Raw genomic sequence first — 22,336 nt, forward strand, 5'->3', positions numbered from 1 at the left:
ACCAGTTTCAAGAGATGCAGCTCGAGGCAGCCAGGGTAACGTTCATGACGTCGTAAGGATAGGCTGCCTTACAAGAGGTGGTAGCTGCCTCTACGGTCAGGTTATCCTGGTCCCGCAGCAGCTAGCTAGATCGTCAGTAGTTACTTTCATTGCAGTAATTGAAACTATTGCTGCCTTTTCTTACCTCGTACCTGATAACGTGCCATCTTCATTCTCATTTGAAATTTTACTTTTAAACTTTTAAAAGTTACTATGGGTATATCTTAAGAATGTTTATTATCAATCGTTCAGTATATTTTGATACCATAGACCTTGTCAACATCTGAAGTGCAGTCATTACAATTAATACATCAGCTTTCTGAGTAAACAAATGTACACATTAGCAAGAGTACAATGTCATTTGCTAATACAGTTATTAACATCTATAGTTACTGGAATTTACATACATACATATAAATGCTAAATTGCAATAGTAGGCCTATATCAAATACATACATATAAATATTAATTACATATCCTATCTGGTCTCGGGATTGCAGCAGGATCATGTTGACTTCTTGCCACAATATTTCGGCTCCAAACCGTCCAGCCATCGAGTGTCCGCTGGACGCTTGCCAGCCGAAATATTGTGGCAAGATGTCAACATGGTCCTGCTGCAGTCCCGAATCCTCATAGAATAGTAAGTACGCCGGGAACACTGCAAGAATAATTAATTACAAACATTTACAGTTACGATTATTTATGGCTATCTGAAGCAATATACTTGTATACTTATTTGCATATATAGCAGCAAGACCAAGAAAAATGGCTCATACACCAAATATAGACCTGAAGGAATGGGAAGACCACTTCAATAAGATACTGAACAAACGAGGACTCAAAACACCCCCAAAGAAAGAGAAACAACATCAAACTAAGGAAAAAGACAATACATGGGATCCCCTAAATGAAGATGATGTGAAAGAAGTAATAAAAGCACTGAAGAATAAGAAAGCAGCAGGACCTGATAATATATATAATGAACATATAAAAGATGCAAAAGAGGCCCTCCAACACATATGGACCAAACTGTTTAACAAATGCCTGGAACTTGGAAGAATTCCGACACAATGGAGACACTCGACAATAAAAGTTCTCTACAAAGGTAGAGGAGACCCAATGGACCCAAACAAGTACAGAGGCATAGCCCTGGAAAATACTCAATTCAAGATGTTTTCAAAAATAATAACACAAAAAATCCAAGCCTCTGTGGACAGTCATCTCCCAGAACGACAAATGGGTTTCAGATCTGGAAGATCAACACTTACGGCAGTCAGGCTTCTTCTAAACAACATCGATGATGCGCTACAAAAGAAACAAATGTTCTACACAGTGTTCATAGACTTTACCAAAGCCTTTGACCTAGTGGAAAGAGAGCTCATAGTCCGAAAACTGGAAAACACAATGGGAGAAGATGGCGTATGGGCAAGAATAATCAAATCAATCCTCGAATACAACTTAATTACAATATCAGACAACCTCTCTTTTTCGAACCCCATTCTGCAATCGAACGGAGTCTTACAGGGTGACCCAATGAGCCCTTTGCTGTACATTCTTACCACTGAAGAAGTACTCCGAATTGGAGAAAATGAAGAAGATGTGTATGTATATGCATATGCTGACGACATAGCCGTAGGTTCAACAGATATACAGAAGCTGCAGAGAATCATTGAGAAAATAGACAGATGGTGCAGTGAACACAAACTACACATAAACATAACAAAGACAGAAATGGTAATTTTCAGAAAAGGAGGCAAAACACCCAAGAATGCGGAAATCAGTATCAGAGGACAAAAAATAAAAATCTCATCAGACTTTAAATACCTAGGAGTGACATTGCAACCAACAGCCAAATGCTTCACAAAACATACAACAGAACGTGCAGCCCAAGCAATAATAGCAATACAGGACATCAAAAACATCCGCCTACTCAGTCTAGAAACAGCCATGAAATTATTCAACACAAAAATCTTGCCAATCCTGGCCTATGGGATGGAGGTTATATGGGACCACCTGACAGAAAAAAATCTAGAAACACTAGAAAAGGTAAAATCAACCTATCTAAAAAGAGCACTAGGTCTCTCAAAGACAACAAGATCTAGACTAGTGTACCTGCTAGCGATAGAGACATTCCTAATTGAAGACATCAGACTTCGATATATGATGCCACACACCAGGGCTTCCAGTAAGCGACTGAAGATCATGGACGACAAACGAGAAAAAATATGGCCGGAGTTTTATGGCACCGAAGCAATGACGAACCGCTCATGGACAGCACCAAACTTCGAACAGCGACATGTCGTAACCAGACTTTCTATTCACGGCTTTCATCATCTAATCTGCAAGAACAAAACTTATCATGACCCAACCGCAACATGTGTATGTGAACTGTGTAACGAAGCCTGTGAACGATATCACATAGAACTGTGCAGTAAAAGAGTGAAATCGATAAATGAATATGCAAAAATGTAAAATGTAAATGTAAAATATTAAGCAAAGTAACTGTATATGGCTATTTGGCTGCAATTTTATTAAATAAAAAAATATATATAAATGCTTTATTCTAATTATATCATCATTACGTGCAATTTTACTGGTCATACAGCTACACGAAGCACAATTCTTGAAAATCACTCTCCATAAATTCATCAACTGTGTAAATTTTCCGCTCTTTTTAGCAGAATTTCTACAACTTTCTTGGACTTGTGTTTGGGAGTGAAGTGAGCTGTTGTTGGCAATGTTGAAGAATTTAAGGCTTGTATGTTTATGGCTATTGTGTACAGTAAGTCTGTCATAGGGCTATTTCTTGTACGGTATTGTGCAGATGAACAATACTTCCTAGCTTGTTTGTTTATATTTTCTGGAGCGTAAATCATTTAATGCAACTATTCAGCAGGTTTAGAAGCTCAGTCGACGGCTGTTCAGAAGGGTTGGGGTTCAATCCAGTTCATGTACAACAATGCTTATTCAATCATTTATTGTTTCTTCCGCCTCTGGCAAAGTAATATGTTACCCAGTTAGTTGCACCCGTTCTACCGCTAGGTGGCAGTCGCGCTAGACCTTAAACCGCTAGCCAGCCGTATGCCTGGAAGATTCGTTAACAGTTTCAAGAGTTCGCGTACGGATTTGTGTCATTACTTCTTTCTTCGGAGTTACCGAGAATTAATGTGAATTCAGTTGTTAAATGCATGAAGTACATCTTTTTAGTTGGTGTCCTAGTTGGCGTTAGTAAGGGGATTCACGTTTTTATGAATCGACCTGTCTGCAATAGTGTTCATATTTGAATATGCTTTGAAAGATTGGATTGTGAGTTTGGTAGTGTATAGTGTTAATATTTGACTGAAGCTGTTCAATGACCGCAGTGTTGTTTTCAGTATTATCTGCTTGGACACAACCGTAGATAAGTTGTTATTGCTTCTGTATTACCAACTGAATTAGTGTCTCAGATGTTGGAATACCTGGACGGCATATTTTCGTTATTTGAGTGTCTGTATTAAGTAATTTTATTGCAAGCAGTTGTTGATGCAACAGTGGAGAGTGATGACAGTTTCATGCGAGTGTTAGTCAGTAAGAGGTGCGTAAGAGTGCAGTGTTTTTTATTGTTAGTGTCCACGACATATTCTTTGAACCATGTTTGCGAACGACATCGTAAAAGATTTCCTCCACGTGGCAGTGACAACCGGCCACTTGCAAGCTGTCACAGAAATACTGGCGAAAGGAGCAGACATCGAAGCCGCCGATTCTTTCAACTTGCGTCCGGTCCATATTGCTGTGGGGCACGGCCATTTGGACATTCTTAAAGCGCTTATCGCAAGGGGCTGTAATGTAAATGCACGTGCATCTTGCCCTTCTCCGTTGTTAAAAAGGGTAGAGCAGCGTTTGACGCCACTACATTTTGCAGCTGAATGTGCTGACCCAAACTTCGCGGTCACTTTGATCCGTGCTGGAGCTTGTGTAAACGCCACGAGTAGTTCCAATGTGTCGCCACTGCACCTTGCAGCACAACACGGTCATTTGCCTATAGTGAAGGCACTAGTTTCTGCAAATGCTGAAATGAATGCCGAGGACGACAGAAAATTCACTCCTTTACTTTACGCAGTGGAGAACAATTTCGAAGACGTAGCAAAATTTCTTGTACAGAGCGGTGCTGTTGTAAATACTAGAAATTCGGACCGCGCGACGCCGTTGCATTTCGCAGCAGAAAAGGGAAATGTTAACATAACAAAGCTGTTGATCGAGAACAGTGCCACTATTAATGTAAAGAGTCGGCGAAACTTTACTCCGTTGCATGTGGCCATACAAAACAGGCATGCCGCAGCAAGTCAGCTTTTGATTGACAGTGGAGCAGATGTGAAAGCGAGAAATACCGAAGGATGGACCCCTTTGCATAATGCAGCATACAGTGGCTACCCAGCGGAAACCGCAAGACGTTTGATTGCAAAAGGTGCTAGCGTGAATGCTAAAGACAGGATTGGATTAGCACCATTGCACCTTGCTGCAGAGACAGATTTCGCTGACATAGTAAACATCCTGATCGAAAACAAAGCTGACGTTAATGTCACTGACGATCGAATGTGTACACCACTGCATAGCTCGGCTTGCAAGGGCAGCTTGGATACCATAAAAATTCTTATTGCTAGTGGCGCTACAGTTGATGCTAGGTCTCAGTACCAAGCTACACCATTGCATTTTGCAGCAAACTACTGGCATGTCGAGGTAGTTAAATATCTGTTGGGAAAAGGAGCCGCAGTTAATGCAACTGATCACACAAACTGCACGCCACTTCACTTAGCAGCAGACGAGCTTTCCGCCCACCGCAGTTCGGGGGCACAGCCACAGGATTCTAAATTGAATACCATAAAAGCTCTAATTGAAAACGGAGCAGATATGAACGCAAAGGAAAGCAACGGTCAGACAGCTCTGCACATAGCTGTAAAGTATGGAGATTCAGTCGCAGCTAAATGCCTGTTAGAGAGTGGTGCATATTATGATGTGAAGGCTAAATCTTATTCTGGTAACGTTACCGTTTCAGACGTTGCCGCGGCGAGTAGAAACGAGAGTATAAATGCGTTATTGCGTGCTACTGAAGAGCTGTTTCAGGCTGTGAAAATATCCAAGTGTGCTGAAATAGAAAAATGTCTACAAGAAGGGGCATCAGTCAACAGCAGAAGTATCAAGTATGGAACACCACTTATGTATGCATCTTGGAAAGGTCATTTAGCCGTTGTTAATTTTCTGCTAAAAAATGGGGCCAGTATCAATCTAAGCAACAGTAATGGCATTACTGCACTACATTATGCAGCAAAATTCGGGCATTATGAAATATCGTGTGTGTTATTACAACATGGTGCTGCATACAATGCAAGAACCAAAACAGGTAAGAAAACGCCACTACATTTCGCTCAAGAAGGAGGGGGAAAAGAACTTATAGAGACACTAGAACTGATCGAATGTGTATTTGCCAGAATAAACAATAAGGATAACATAGTGCTGAAGGAGTTAAACGAATTAAAGGACAAAAAATATGCCGAATTTCTTGCCATAAAAAACTGCAAAAATGTAAATGGTGAAACCCTGACACAAATAGCTTCAAAAAACGGTTGTGGGGAACTTCGTAAAGTGTTTAGTGATTTGTAATAGAACGAGTTTGAGAAAAGAAGCTGAAGTTATACAACATAATGTTAATTTGCTGAGATTTTGTATGCTGTGAAAGAATATTTTGTTGTTTTGATTAACAAAATAACGACTGTCACTGAAAATAAAATTGCTTGACAGGGTAATTGCAATCTATGCACATTTGAGGTGTTTAAATGGTTATCATGTATTTCATTCTACTGATAGTTCACTGGTAAAAAAATAAAAATTAGGTTCTCCCCTTTAGCATTTCTTACGAGAGTATTGTGAATACCCCCATGCATCAGTACTCAAGCTTTCTTTAACGTAAAACTTTTCAGAAGTTTCAAAGCATTTGTGTAAATTTTCATAAAATAGATGCATTTATTTGGGAACTGATACAATTGTGCCTGCTATTTCTGTGTTTATTTTGTGGTCAAGTATCACTTCACTGTTAGAAGTATATGAAAATTGTGAGTTAAATATTTCTTGGAAGTGTCACAAGTTCTGTGATTTTGTGAACAATTCATCAGTTATTTATTTACTTCATTCATGGTGAAAGAAAAGCTCAAGTCATTGACATTTAAGACTGTATAAAGTTTCGTTTTTATGATCTTTTGTAAATTACAACATGAGATGCTGCACAAATGTTTACAGTAGTTGATATGTATAACCCATATGCATCTTATCATTCTCATTTTATGATAGTTCAATAAAGTGTTTCAATAATTGCTGTAAAATTCCCATAACTTATATGTTTTTATGTTCTGTGGGAAACCTGTTTCAAATACAAACACCAAAGCCTCTGAACTAGGCTAAAGCCACCGCATTTTTGCAATATTTCAGGATGGACGTCACGTCATAAAAACATAGAAACAAATCAAATGCTTGAAATTATAAATAAAAAGTAATGCTCGTTTTTATCAATTAAAATATGGATCTAATATATATGGTAACCAGAATCTTTCAATAGAAAAACGAATTTGTGTTTGCCTTGCATGCTTGACTATCATTGATTTGTATTTAAAAAATTTAGTCATAACTTTGGAGCAGTTTGTATTGAATTTGCATGTACAGCACATTATAACAAATTATGGAAGGAGCCAATAACATTCAAGCATTACACTCACACATACAGAACATGTAGCATAAATAAACAGAAATCTCCTAGTTACATTAAAATAAGCACAGTGCTCATAATTGTACAATTTGGAATCACCAATTCAGATAACAACAGTAATAATCATACAAATGAGAACGTAATCATCTCTCCCTCTCTCCTGTGTATTTTGCGCAAGCTAAATTTAACATAGTAGAATTAAGTTAGGAGAAAAAAATATTCCTCAGAAATATTAATTAATTGCTGTCTAGTATCCTATTGGTAGCTTACATTTAGAAATCAAATAGTACTATTTATCTACACCTGTAACTGGAGACGTCTGTTCAAGTGACCATTGCTACTTGTCGTGCAGCCCACAAGATATTTTTATTCTTGAATCTCTATGATTGTATGCTTTGTAGAAGGAATGAATAGCATGGCAAGTTTCACATTTGTTTCTTAATGTGTAGAGATACCAAATTTCACCCATTATCACTGACAGGGCATGACTGAAGTTCTATGCAGTAGAATATGGAACAAACCCTTAATTTTCACAGTGGGGTAAAGACTACATGGAAATTAAGTTTGTGTCTTGCTTTTGAGTGAAAAAATTGTAGTTAATCTGAAACATATTATTATATAGGAAATGTTATTTTATTTTATTGCGTGTTCCATTGATCCTGATAGCAATGGAGTTGCAAGGATATGGAATGTTAGTATTTTACTATGTTAACAATGTAGCAGCACACAATCTGGTTAATTAATGACAAGACTCATAGTAACAACATGGAACACTAGAAGAAATAAAAACATATTATGTACATCAGAATTAACCTGTATGTGTACATATTCAAATTAACAACATCAAAGTATTTGAGCAGCAGTATAACATTACAGTAGCAAATAGTTCACATTTGTGCTTACATTGACTGGCTAACTAAGTTGTGTAATAAAAACTTGCTCCTATGCACTAAAAAATTCGCTAAAGTAGAATAACTTTTGTATTGGGTATTCCTTCAGTTTGCTCTTGAACATTGGTGTTTCAGGAGCAAGATTTTTGATGATACTGGGTAGAGCATTGTAAATTTTGATGCCTGTATAATTTACACCTTTCTGTCCAAGAGTATAGTTTGACTGGTTATTATAAAAGTCCTCTTTTGGCCTTGTGTTGTGACCATGATATTCACTATTGGTTTTCAAGGGAGAGTGGTTTTTATGAATGAAGCATACAAGGGAGTTTATGTACTGAAATATTGTTAATACTTGCAGTTTCCTAAACAGATTCCTGTATGAGTGCCTTGGTTGAACACCACTCATGATGTGTATAGCTCTCTCCTGAGCAATAGAAACTTTTTTTGCCAATGGCTGTTTGCCCAAAAGACGATTCCATAAGACAAAAGTGCGTGGAAATATCCGAAATAAGCAGCTCTTATGGTCTCCTTATATGTGGTTGATGCAATTATGTGTTAGGCAAATATTGCAGAATGTAGTCTTTTTTTCTAGATCTAGGATATGGTTGGACCAATTTAGTTTGCTATCTATGTACACACTCAGGAACTTAACTGAGTCAGCTTGCTTTATTTGTTGTCCATTACATTCTATATTTATGTCCCCCAGTTCTTTATGTGCCATACGAAATTGTACAAAATGAGTTTTTTTTCCTTATATTCAGAGAGAGTCCATTATAGCTAAACCATTTCAGAATATCACCAAATGCATTGTTCCCAGATGTTTCCCAGTTGTTCCCTGTTGCTTTATCAACTAGAAGAGAAGTATCGTCAGCGAATAGGGTGAACTCGCTCACTGACGTGGTGCAGTGTGGGAGGTCATTTAGAAATACAAGAAACAGTAAGGGTCCCAGTACCAAGCCTTGAGGCACTCCAGTGGTGACTGTGCCCCACTTGCATAAATCTGCGATTCCATTACTGTCAGTATTTGTTACCCTCTGTTTCCTATCTGTAAGGTAGGATTTAATCCATGTCCTCATTATTCCACCTAACCCATAGTAGTCTGCTTTATTTAGCAGAATTTCATGGTAGACACAGTCAAAAGCTTTGGATAAGTCACATAGGATTCCAACTGGTGCCAATTTTCAGTTAAGAGATTCGAGAATTTTATTGGTGAAAGAGAAAGTAGCATTAGATTAGTACTTGTTCCGTAGATCATGAATACGACACTTTGTAATGATGTGGAACATGTCAGGTTAATAAAAGGTGTCCATACAAGAAGTTACACTAGACAAAATATTACATGACACTCAATATTTTTCTTTTTTTTTTTCTTTTTTGTGGAGGTTGGGAAATTACCCACTTACTATATCCAAAAGTTCATCTAATGAGTAGAAGGAGTTGCCATTAAGAAATTCTTTAAATTTCCTTTTAAATGCTATATGGCTATCTGTCAGACTTTTGATGCTATTAGGTAAGTGACCAAAGACTTTTGTGGCAGCATAATTTACCCCCTTCTGAGCCAAAGTTAGATTTAACCTTGAGTAGTGAAGATCATCCTTTCTCCTAGTGTTGTAGCCATGTACACTGCTATTACTTTTGAATTCATTCGGATTATTAATGACAAATTTCATAAGTGAATATATATATATATGGGTGTCTGTATATGTGTGGATGGATATGTGTGTGTGTGCGAGTGTATACCCGTCCTTTTTTCCCCCTAAGGTAAGTCTTTCCGCTCCCGGGATTGGAATGACTCCTTACCTTCTCCCTTAAAACCCACATCCTTTCGTCTTTCCCTCTCCTTCCCTCTTTCCTGATGAGGCAACAGTTTGTTGCGAAAGCTTGAATTTTGTGTATATGTTTGTGTTCGTTTGTGTGTCTGTCGACCTGCCAGCACTTTCATTTGGTAAGTCACATCATCTTTGTTTTTTATATATATATATATATATATATATATATATATATATATATATATATATATTGTGAGGCTACAGTGAAGATTTCTAGCTCAGATGATGTGTTCGTTTGTGTGTCTGTCGACCTGCCAGCACTTTCATTTGGTAAGTCACATCATCTTTGTTTTTTATATATATATATATATATATATATATATATATATATATATATATATATATATATATATATATATATATATATAGGCTACAGTGAAGATTTCTAGCTCAGATGATGTGACTTACCAAATGAAAGTGCTGGCAGGTCGACAGACACACAAACGAACACAAACATACATACAAAATTCAAGCTTTCGCAACAAACTGTTGCCTCATCAGGAAAGAGGGAAAGACGAAAGGATGTGGGTTTTAAGGGAGAATGTAAGGCTACAGTGAAGATTTCTAGCTCTTTAAATAAGTGTCTGCAGGATGATCTTGGATGAGCTCTAGCAGTTATTCTGATTACACGCTTTTGTGCAATGAACACCCTTTTACTCAATGGTGACTTACCCCAGAATATGTTGCCATATAAAAGCAGAGAATGAAAATAGGTGTGGTAAGCTAATTTACTCAGATGTATATCAACAAAATTTGCAATGACCCTAATAGCATAAGTAGCTGAACTCAAACGTTTCAGCAGATCCTCAGTGTGTTTTTTCCAGTTCAACCCCTCATCAATGCATACACCTATAAATTTTGAATATTCTACCTTAGCTACCGATTTCTAATCGAAGTCTATATTTATTAATGGGGTCATTCCATTTACTGTGTGGTACTGTATATACTGTGTTTTGTCAAAGTTTAATGAGAGTCCATTTGTGGAGAACCACTTAATGATTTTCTGAAAAACATCATTTACAATTTCACCAGTTAATTCTTGTCTGTCAGGTGTGATAGCTATACTTGTATCATCGGCAAAAAGTACCAGCTTTGCATCTTCGTAAATATAGAATGGCAAGTCATTAATATATATTAAGAACAGCAGAGGACCCAAGACCGAACCTTGCGGCACCTCATTCTTGATTGTTCCCCAGTTTGAGAAATCACAATTTTTTTTGCATATTATGTGAACTGTTTATTTCAACTTTCTGCACTCTTCCAGTTAGGTATGATTTAAACCATTTGAGCACTGTCCCATTCATACCACAGTACTTGAGTTTATCTAGAAGTATTCCATCATTTACACAGTCAAAAGCCTTTAATGAGAGTCCATTTGTAGAGAACCACTTAATGATTTTCTGAAAAACATCATTTACAATTTCACCAGTTAATTCTTGTCTGTCAGGTGTGATAGCTATACTTGTATCATCGGCAAAAAGTACCAGCTTTGCATCTTCGTAAATATAGAATGGCAAGTCATTAATATATATTAAGAACAGCAGAGGACCCAAGACCGAACCTTGCGGCACCTCATTCTTGATTGTTCCCCAGTTTGAGAAATCACCATTTTTTTTGCATATTATGTGAACTGTTTATTTCAACTTTCTGCACTCTTCCAGTTAGGTATGATTTAAACCATTTGAGCACTGTCCCATTCATACCACAGTACTTGAGTTTATCTAGAAGTATTCCATCATTTACACAGTCAAAAGCCTTGGATAGATCACAAAAAATCCCAATGGGTGACTTCCGGTTACTCAGAGCATTTAATATTTCAGTAGTGAAAGTGTATATAGCATTTTCCGTTGAAAAACCCTTCTGGAAACCAAACTGACGTTTTGTTAAAACTTTGTTTTTACAAAGGTGTGAAGCTACTCTACAATACATTACTTTTTCAAGAATTTTGGATAAGGCAGTCAGAAGAGAGATTGGGCGGTAGTTGTTGGCATCAGACGTATCCCCTTTTTTATGCAGTTGTATAACAATGACATACTTCAGTCTATCTGGGAAAATACCCTGCTTCAGAGAGCTATTACATATGTGGCTAAGAATCTTGGGAACAAACTTTTACCGAGCGAGGTGGCGCAGTGGTTAGACACTGGACTTGCATTCGGGAGGACGACGGTTCAATCCCGCGTCCGGCCATCCTGATTTAGGTTTTCCGTGATTTCCCTAAATCACTCCAGGCAAATGCCGGGATGGTTCCTCTAAAAGGGCACGGCCGACTTCCTTCCCCATCCTTCCCTAATCCGATGAGACCGATGACCACGCTGTCTGGTCTCCTTCCCCAAAACAACCAACCAACAAACTTTTATTATCCTGCTGGAAATGCCATCAATTCCATGTGAGCTTTTATTCTTGAGAGAGTTTATCATCTTTCTAATTTCAGATGGAGAGGTGGATGAAATTTCAATTGTATCAAATGGTGAGTGTAAGGCCTCTTCCATTAACTGCCTTGCTTCTTCTAATGAACATTTGCATCCTATTTTCTCTACAACATTTAAAAAAATGATTATTCACAATGATTTCGACTTCCGGCTTGTTGTTTATCACGTTTCCATTCGCTTTGATGGTGATGCCGTCATCCTGTACTCTTGGTTTTCCTGTCTCCCTTGTAATAGTATTCCAAATTGTTTTGATTTTGTTATCAGAGGTATTAATCTCAGACATGATGCACATGATCATGCTTCTGGACTTTTTAATATTCTTTCTTAATGTAGCACAGTAGTTTTTATAATATTTAGCTGTTTCTGGGTCATTACTCTTTCTTGTTGTTAGATACAGTTCCCTTTTGTGGTTACACTATATTTTTATTCCTTTAGTAGGCCAAAGTTTTTTGTGTAGTTTCTTATAATTAGATTTAACTACTTTCTTGGGGAAACAGTTTTCAAATTCTCTTACAAGTGTATCATGAAATAAGTTATATTTTAAATTAGCATCGGGTTCCTTGTACACCTCATCCCAGTCTAACTGCTGAAGATTTTCTAATTGTTGAATGCACAACTTTGGAGGGTAGTTTTGAATTACTGAATGGAGCTATGTTACATACTGTAACTAGCTGAGCATCGTGATCAGAAAGCCCATTCTCAACAGGACAAGGATTTATGTTTTTAAACCTATCTTTGTCTATAAAAGTGTTATCTATCAATGTGCTGCTGTCCTTTACCACCCGAGTAGGAAAATTAATGACAGATATCAAATTGAAAGAACCAAGCAAGACTTCCAGGTCATTCTTCCTATTACACACTCTCAGTGAATCAACATTGAAGTCCCCACAAATAATAATTTTCTTTCCCCTATCTGACAGATAGCACAACAAGAAATCCAAGTTTTCCAGGAATAAATGAAAGTTTCCTGAAGGGGACCTATATACTGTTACAATTATAAAATAGCCCTCCTTCAGTTTAAGTTGACAGGCACATGCTTCTATATGTTGCTCTGGACAAAACTTTTTTGTATCTAAGCTTTCTACACAGTGATAACTTTTGACATATGTAGCAACTCCTCCTCCCACCTTATTCTCTCTACTCATATGTGCAGCTAGTTTATAACCTCTGATATTTACCTTTTCCATATCAGACACAATGTGATGCTCAGACAGGCATAGTATATCTATTACATTATCAGACTCAATGTCATCTAAACAAACCAGGAGCTCATCTGCTTTATTCTTCAATCCCGGAATATTTTGGTGAAAAATGGTAACATTTCACGAAGCATCATCAATTGATAGGCCTTGCCGGAAAGCAAACTGACATTGACTGAGAATGTTATGGCTGTTCAGGTTATTAACAATTCTCCTGTATACTAGTTTCTTAAGGACCTTAGAAAAACTTATCAGTAGGAGTATTGGGTAGTAGTGTGTGACATCAGTTTTTTCACCTTTCTTGAAAAGTGGTTTCACACAGGCATATTTTAATCTAAGTGGAAAAATACCTTGTTTTAGGGATTCATTAAAAATATGATACAAGACAGCATTTATATAGCCATGACAGTGCTTAAATATCATAGCTGAAATATTGTCAACCCCACGTGTGTTTCTTGTATTGCTCTCTCTGATTGTCTTATTGATCTCACTAATTGTTATGGGGGTTATCTGCATCTGGAAAACTCTGGCATTGTTAGCTTTATGCAGAGGGGATATTGCATTACCCACTGAGTCTTCACAGCCATTTTTTTCTGCAGCTGTTAAAAATGTTTATTGAAGATATTAGCAACTTCCTCAGTATTTTTTACAATGTTTCCATGCTGAATTAATTCTGTGTCAGTCATGTACTCTAATTTTTTACCACTCTCCCTTTTTATAACTTGCCAGATAGTTTTTGATTTGTTGTTTGAGTTATCAATTTCAGATGTTATCTACATAGTTTTGGATTTTTTATTACTCTTTTTAAAATACTGCAGTGCAATCTGTAATCCTCCTTTTTGATGGGATCATTAGATAGCCCTAGGGATTCATATAAATTTCTTTTTGTTCTACAGAAAATTCTGATCCCTTCAAACAATGACTCAAATCCCTTAGAGAACTGATTAAATTTTTCATTAATATTCCTCTCCATGAATACAGGGATCCAGTCGATCTGCTGTAAGAGAAGGTTGAAGATTTTTAAGTTATCATCATGAACTGGCCTGACAGTTTTAAAGGAGTGTTTCAGTTTGTCACACAGTTTGATATCATTTACTGCAAGTAGCTGACCATCATGATATGTCAGACCATTGGAAATTTGACTTAACAATAATACTGCTGCTTCTGTATCTGTCCAGGAATATATTGTTAATTAGGCTCTTACAAGTACTAGTTGCTCTAGTGGGAAAGTTAACTGCTGAAATTACATTCAATGATTCCATCAGGTGCTCTAGTTCTCTTCTGCTGTTATTTGTAGTTAAGAAATTAATATTAAAAATCACCCATGATAATTAAATCCTTATGTTTTGAATATATTTGGTTCCATAAGGTTTAGAAAGATACATATTTTCCCTGCAGGGCCCCTGTAAACTGCCAAAATTATAACTGCCTTATTATTTGTAGTAATTCTTGTTCCACAGACTTCAAATGTGGAGTAAGAAACTCCAAGATCTGTAGAGACCTACAGTAATCGAGAACTGTGGTTATATGGTTCAAACAAAACTCTTACTACGGTACTTGATTTTGCTGAATACATGTTTATTTGCCGTAGAATAACATTGATACAATTTACTAAAGTTGTTGCTGTGGACACGTTTGATTGTAAATAGAGTAGGAATGTAGTCCACCAGAAATGACTTCAGCTTCATTTATTAACTCGTGTTCTGTTGATCCAGTATACAAGAGAATTGCATGGATATGGAACAAGTCATAATTATACATAAGAACAGTATTGATAGATGCTGACAGGTACAAATTTTAATGTGTGTATAGGAACAAAATACCCTAATAATTACAAGCTTAGGCATTTTCAATAGTGAGCAGTGGTATAAAACACTCAAATAATAATGTCCATTTATTCCACATTACAAGTTAGAAATTTGATGGAACTGAAGTACTACATCATTAAAATTAGTTAAAAATGTCTTGTTGCACAATTATTTAATAAAGATATGACCAGTTTTGGCCTGTAGTAGAAGGCCGTCTTCAGATAATATACCATCCAGCTGACGATGATGACACTTAGAACAGCTGTGCTGACCCCAGTCGCAAAAGCAGTTTTGCGACTGAGGTTAGCACAATTGTTCCTAGCATCAATCGTCAGCCGGATGGTGCGTTATCTCAAGATATGGCCTACTACTGGAGTCCAAAACTGATCACATTTTTAATAAAAGACTGTGCAATCAAGGCAGTTTTTTACTAATTTTACTTTGCTGACAGATCTCTGTTCCTGATAAAATTTTGACTACATCATTAATGTGAGCAAAAATTTCCATGCTAACATAGGGTATCATGTTCTTTTACAATGTGGTAAGAGCAAATACAGTGTATCATACAAAAAAAATAGTGTAGAAATGTTTACATTAAAGAATTCATTAAGAGAGTAAAAAGAGTTTTCCAGAACAAATCATTTAATTTACTTTTAAACTCTGGCATTACACTGGTAGGATTTTTTATGTCTGATGGGATTGCATTTAACACCTGTTATGCTCGAGTAGTGTATCCCTTTTGTCCTAGACCCAAGTTTTTTCTATCAGCATGCAAGTTGCATTTTGATCTTGTGTCGTAGCCATGAAAGGCACTATTGGTTTTGTGCATGGGGAAGTTCTTAAGTAAAAAAGCATATAAGGGTAGGATGTATTGTGAGATCATGGTTAATATTTTGTGTATTTTAAAGAGATTTCTGCATGAATGATTTCTATTAACTCTGCTTAGAATTCAGATAACTCTCTTGTATGGGACAAATACTTTCTTTTCCATTGGTTGGTTACGCCAAAATATTATGCCACAGGACAACAATGAATGAAAATAGTCAAAATAAACAGCCATAACAGCGTCAGTATCAATAGTTGCTGCTGTAACATGTAGAGCATAAGTTGCTGGACTAAGTTGCAATTCCTTTAGTAATCCAGCCATCACCCCTTGCATTATTCTGACATTTGCCATTCATGTAGGGAAGGGTGTATCAAAGTGCTGTATTTGTTTTTCTGTAAATATGTTGAATTTTATATCCAAACTTTGCATTTTATAGACAGCAGACCAATATTCGTAGTGCAGTAATAAACGAAAGAAGTTTTTACTTTCCTGACAGAAGATCCTATGTTACACCTTAAGTATGTTGTTTGCATGTCCTTCTTCAGTGTGACAGCTCTGTTTATAGTTCCTGAGAAAGTCTATGTTAAAGCTACCACAAATTATAACATCTTATATTGTTGCATTTACTTTATTTAGGAACCATTCCATTTTTTCTAGGAATACCTCAAAAGTTTCCTGGTAGGGAATGGTACACTGAGGCTATTATCAAACTTAATTTTGGGATTTTTATCACTCCCATCTCAAAGCCTTTTCAACAGCATTGGTTGGTAATATTAGCTATATTAGTAGCTTCTGTATGATACTAGGTGTGTATGGCTACTCCCCCATATTGACTACCTGGCCTACAATAGTAGTCAACCAGAGAGAAATTGTGTAGGGGGACAGATTTTATGAAGGCCTCATCAAGCCAGTGCTCAGAAAGATATATTACAGAAATAGCTTTTAGTTCATGCATTATTAGTAGATTTAAATCTTCAACTTTCATGGTTGGTTGATTCCGGGGGAGGGGACCAACAGTGAGGTCATCAGTCCCATCACATTAGGGAAGGACAGGGATGGGAGTTGGACATGCCCTTTCAAAAGAACCATCCCAGCAATTGCATGATGTGATTTAGGGAAATCACGGAAAACCTAAATCAGGATGGTTGGACACGCGGGTTTGAGCCGTTGTCCTCCCGAATGCGAGTCCAGTGTGCTAAACACTGTGCCACCTCATGTGGTCCAACTTTGTTATACAGGGATTGGACATTTTGGTGAAAGATCTTTATTCCTGAGTTTGTGGAGATACCTACAGTACCACTTACCTTCAGTTTCAGTGCTGCTTGTTTGGAATTGTTGTAGCTGCCACTTTTGGTAACAATAAAAAACCCTTCAGATATCTTGGGTGCTTCACGTTCCTTCTAACTGGGCGTGCAGAACCACCTCCTGGGGTAGTTGGTGGCAATGCTAAAATGGATGTAGTTGCTGTTGGTGAGTAGTTGTGTCTCTTGATTCAAGTGCTTGTCCTCATCACCAAAAAACAGTTTATGAAAAGTCATCTGAAGTTATTAGGAGGCAATTTATGTAGGGTTAGAGATCCAGCACTGAATCTGGTGGTCCTATGTACTTTATCCTCTCCTATTCTAAATAAGTTTCATTGCTGTGGTGTACTTTTATTTTTACTGTGACCTGCATTCTGTTTTTCAGGTAAGACTCAATAAATGCAAAATGCATGTGTGTCATTAATGCTGTCAAATTTTTTTTCACCAAATAGAATTTTGTAGTTCACATAATCAAAAGGGGCATAACAACAGTGTAGTTTTTGTTGTTTAAGCTTGCAGGATTGTGTAGCTTTCTCTGTGGAGAAGTAGTTATAAAAGCTGAAACTGAGAAGCACTTAACCAGATTTACTTGGAATATGTGACTATTCTGCTGTACATCATTTTCTCCAAATGTTTTGAACAAAACTGGAATGAACAAAATGGATTCACAATTTGTTGATTTGAGTATCTCCGTTTTTATAGATGTTATAAGTCACATACTAATGACAAAGCTCAAATGTGGCATTTTAATACATAACCAAAAGAATTACCAATGTCGGGGTCTTAATGGTGGCATTATCTCTTTGTTGATAGTGCACTGTATATCACACTGATGTCTGTTAGTGAAGTTTACATTGTGTACTGGACTGAATCTGGTATGGTTGGGTCCCGCTATTCCGAAAACACGTGTATTCCGAACAGAGCTCAGAAAAAATACTGGAGAAATTAAAAAGAGTTTTGTGAGAAAAACATACATTTCTTGTTATACAAAGGAGTTAAATAGAGACACACATAGGGCCTAAGCTTGATGAAAATGCCTGAAATCATATTGGAATGAAAGCTGTTTACTTATGGTACAGTACCTGTCAATTCCATTTATACAATTATGTAGAGCCATTTTTAATCACTGCTAAACACAAAAATAACCAATTTACACACACTTAAGAAGTAAAGTCAGTCATTTTTCTCTGATGAAGTGCACTGAATTGACTTGAGGATGAAATGTTCCACCTCTGCCGCATGAAGGTAACATCATTTGGTACTGATGAAGCATGCTGTTTGACATAGCGTAAGCCAATGTCAAGAGCATTTGCCTCTTCTGTGTGTGATACTACTTCAGTTGGAGCATTCATCTCCGCTTTCTTCCAAGTCGATCAGAGCTTATGAGCCCTGCACCATTGCTGTGGTGTCTTAGACTCCCTACTCTTGGTGGTCATTGTTGTTGACATAAGTCCACTCCTCAGCACAGCTTTCACTGGTGTAAAAATTGTTCCAACAAATTCCAATGTAGGCCAGCAATTTCTCCATGATTTTTGTAATGTGCCTTTAGTGGTATTATCTCATGCTCTAGCCAACCAATAAATACCACCTTTTATTGCAATTTTCTTAAGTTTTTGTAGGATTTTGATTTCATTTTCGTCCTCTTCAAATTAGGCGCAAAGCAGCATTTTCCTGTATTTTTGTTTAGTGGTGTGCAACACACCCTAACCCCTAGGCTGAAGAATTGAAGTTACATTCAGTGGCAGAAAAACTGCTTTGATGTCCCCACAATTTTAGTTTCTTCTAGGTGGGATGGAGCACTGTCTATGAACAAGTGAGCACACTTACGCAATCCATTTTCTCTATTGAATGCAGTCTTTTTAGGGACAAGTTGGTGCTCGAACCATTCCTTGAACAAGTTACACCCCATCCAAGCAATTTTTTTAGTATGATAATACACAGGAAGTGGAATGTTTTTGAATGCTCGTCGTTTTGCTGATTTGCCTATTACCATCAGTGTAAGTTTGTTTGTTGTTGAGGCATTGCTGCAAGCTAAAACAGTTAGATGTTGTTTGCCCATTTTAAACACTGGGGCAGATTTCTCTTCTTGTGAAGCAAGACTTTTGGTAGGCAAAGTCTTAAAATTCAGTCCGGTTTCATCTGCATTGTAAACTTGCTGCGAGAGCAGTTTCGTGAAGAAATGAGGTCTTGCAATTGTTTTAAGTAATTGGCAGTTGCTTCATTGTCAACTGACAGCTTCTCCACAGCAATCGTGAGCTGTCTAATTCTGTCTTTTATGCCAACAATCCAAAAAGCCACAGCAACCTGAAAATGATGGGTCACCATCCATAAGCTTTCTCAGTTGAAGTACCTTTTCTTTTACCAAAGGACCAGATATGGGGATTCCTTTTTGTCTATCTTGAGTGAACCACAAGAATAAGGACTCATCAAGTTTTTCATATGAAGATGGAGTCATTTTTTGCTGCATTTCGTGAGGTATTTCACTTGATACAGAACAATACTGCTCAATTTTAATGCAATTTTTTTCCAGTCACTAATTGTTGCTTTTCTGACACCATATTTGAGTGATAATTTAGCAGCACTTTCTGCCTCATCTAGTCTTTTTTCACTTCAAGTTGTTATTTTGAAGTACCAGTGCATGAAGAACTATTTCATTTACTTGCCATGTTTAATGTTTTAACAGCTGATGTCAAGGACTATGAACATAAATAAAAAAGGCTTAGTGACTCAGTAAAATAACTCAACACTCACAGGACAAAGCGTAACATTAAATTTGCAATAATGCGTTTGAAACACAGGAGGGAGGGAGACAGGTAGGTCGTCTGTGCTAAGCTGTTGAAGATCAGTAGCTGATGTCCCCACACTTAATGTACACCTTAACAAGTCAATACATTGATATTATTCATGAAATCTACATATTCCAAATTCCCGCTAAATCAAACAGTGTTTGGTCCCAAATAGTTCGGAATAGCAGGACTCTAAAGTAAATCTGTACTTGTTTGTTTATTAGCAGGTGCAGTGTTTGTGGTACCATTGGCTAGTAATCAGCAAATTTTGTGGCCAAGGATTGTGATGTGTCATTGGCACATGTGGTATCCTAGGTTCTTTTTTTTTTTTTTTATCAACAATACTACAGACTCTTTTTTTTTTCTTTATTCTTGGAATCTTTTACTGTTTGCATAGTACATGGTTCTGCTTATCAGATCACACACTGGGGAACTTTCCTGTTAAGAGTTCTCATTACAGATTATCTTCAAAATTAAATTTTGCCCTTGTGAATATATAACTCCTAATGGTCTGCAATAAGTTTAAGAAAAAGTTACATTTTTCATCTACATTGCTTTTCCTTAACTGAGTTGACTGGTTATGGCTCTGTTGTACATTTTGTTCCTTATGTAAATTTTTCTGGATGTCACCTGGGTGAAATTCCTAGAAATGCTGTAATATTTCAAGTGCTCACTCCTAGTTACTTCTCACATAGACACTTTCACCCAGCTGGAAGCTTGAAGTTAACGTTAGTTCAGATAACCAGGAAAGACAACAAGATCATAATATTTATCTTTTTAAGAGGTACAGAATTTTTGTCATTTAAAGATCATTATTACTATGCATCTTAAAATAATTTTGGTCAGGCACATCTATATTTATGTTTATAGAGTACTGATTTTGACTGTTACAAACAGTTGTCTAAAGATCTTTGCACTGCATAGGAGGACCATGCATTTTTCCTTCATGATCTATGCACGTTTTACTTTATCATTGGACGAACATGATCAAATAAACTAATTACATTAAAATATACACCCAAATCACTGAAAGTTTTTTGATTTAAGGGAAACTTCCCAGTGGCTGTTTCACTATGACCTTCAGTTTCCATGGGGAGTTTACTGTGGAAAACAATCCAAAACTGGATGTCAACAACTATAAGTCTCCTTGATCAATACTATTAGACATAAAAATTAATATTAAAATCTCCTAAAATAAGGAGTCATCAGATAAACCTTCATGTATTTATTAATATACTCCCACACAAAATGCATGATGGGAAATCAATATTCTAAATTCTTTTATCTTTATATTGATAAGAATGAGAATTGTAAGTCGTATGTTACATCTTCTTGAATGTGCAAGTTTTGTAACTCTTGTGCTATGGATAATAACACATTTTGTAGATGAAAATGTCAAAAAGTTGAGTTACTTTACCTATTTTCATTCACTTATGCCGAGACTTCCTATTCATGACATCTTTGAGGAGGAATGTGTTTGTTGTGCATAAGTAAGTAATATGGATGATTCAAGTAGTGTCTTCCCAAAGCAACAAAAAACAGTAAAAGTAATGCATTGTGTGGGTGCCTAGGCCTGCGTCACAACTGTCAGGAGATTTTGAAAACTGTTGAAAAAGTTTTCCTTTCACAACTAACTACATTCTTCAACAAGAATAATATTATTCCTGGATGCCATCAGCATGGCTTCAGGCCACAGCAGTCAACTGAAACAGCCGCTTTCAAACTGTTAAACCAAGTCTGAAATGCAACGGACAATCATAGGTTTATTCGTAGACTTAACTAAAAGTTTTTATGGTATATGTCATTCTGTTCTCCTGAGAAAGCTTGAATAGTATGGTGTAAGACGTATGCCAAATGAATGGATTAAATTGTACTTGGACCATTGCTCTCAGGTAACTGAAATAAAGTACATGGAGGGAAATGAACTCAAAGTGCACGCTTCAGATCCATGTGGACCAAGTCGTGGTGTTCCAAGGACTAAATTCTATGTTCATATCTTTTTAGGTATATAGGGGTTCAGAACCGGTACCATTTGCAGATGACGTAAGACTTTTGACTGAAGGACATAAAGAAGATCTTACTACATCTGCAGAGGATATTATGAAAGAAGTGTCCAAATGGTTTATCAGAAACAGGCTAACAGTAAATGCCCAAAAAACAATACTCATGAATTCACACACAAGTCAAAATAAAAATGCCACACAACCAGTAGTATGTATGGACAACGAAAACAATAGTGCTATTACCGAAACTAAATTTCTTGGAATTAATATCCAGGAAAGTCTTAAATGGAGTTCTCATATTACATTCCTAAATTCAAAACTAGCAGAAATGATGAACTATATTTACAGTTGCAAATATGGACAACCATTAGCTGTGTAGTGGTATGACAACATTAAATATTTGTGCTGGACAGGGACTCAAACCCAGATTTCCCACTTATGGAGAGCAGTTGCTTTATCATTAAGCTATACCATGATGCTTCAATCATACCTG

The 22,336-nt window shown here is 36.8% G+C and overlaps 1 protein-coding gene across 1 annotated transcript; it reads left to right on the top strand.

Moving 5' to 3' along the window:
- The first annotated feature begins 3,667 nt into the window (after positions 1–3,667).
- LOC126234799 (ankyrin-1-like) lies at positions 3,668–5,677 on the top strand. The gene has a single exon (XM_049943548.1). It carries the CDS (start codon positions 3,670–3,672, stop codon positions 5,674–5,676), a length of 2,007 nt encoding a protein of 668 aa, XP_049799505.1. The 5' UTR covers positions 3,668–3,669; the 3' UTR covers position 5,677.
- The last annotated feature ends 16,659 nt before the right edge of the window (positions 5,678–22,336 follow it).

This window comes from Schistocerca nitens, chromosome 2, assembly GCF_023898315.1.
Source record: "Schistocerca nitens isolate TAMUIC-IGC-003100 chromosome 2, iqSchNite1.1, whole genome shotgun sequence".
NCBI lineage: Eukaryota > Metazoa > Arthropoda > Insecta > Orthoptera > Acrididae > Schistocerca > Schistocerca nitens.

What these genes read in the sequence shown, in the direction of transcription:
- LOC126234799 (XM_049943548.1), top strand. Translation starts at nt 3,670, where the DNA reads ATGTTTGCGAACGACATCGTAAAAGATTTCCTCCACGTGGCAGTGACA.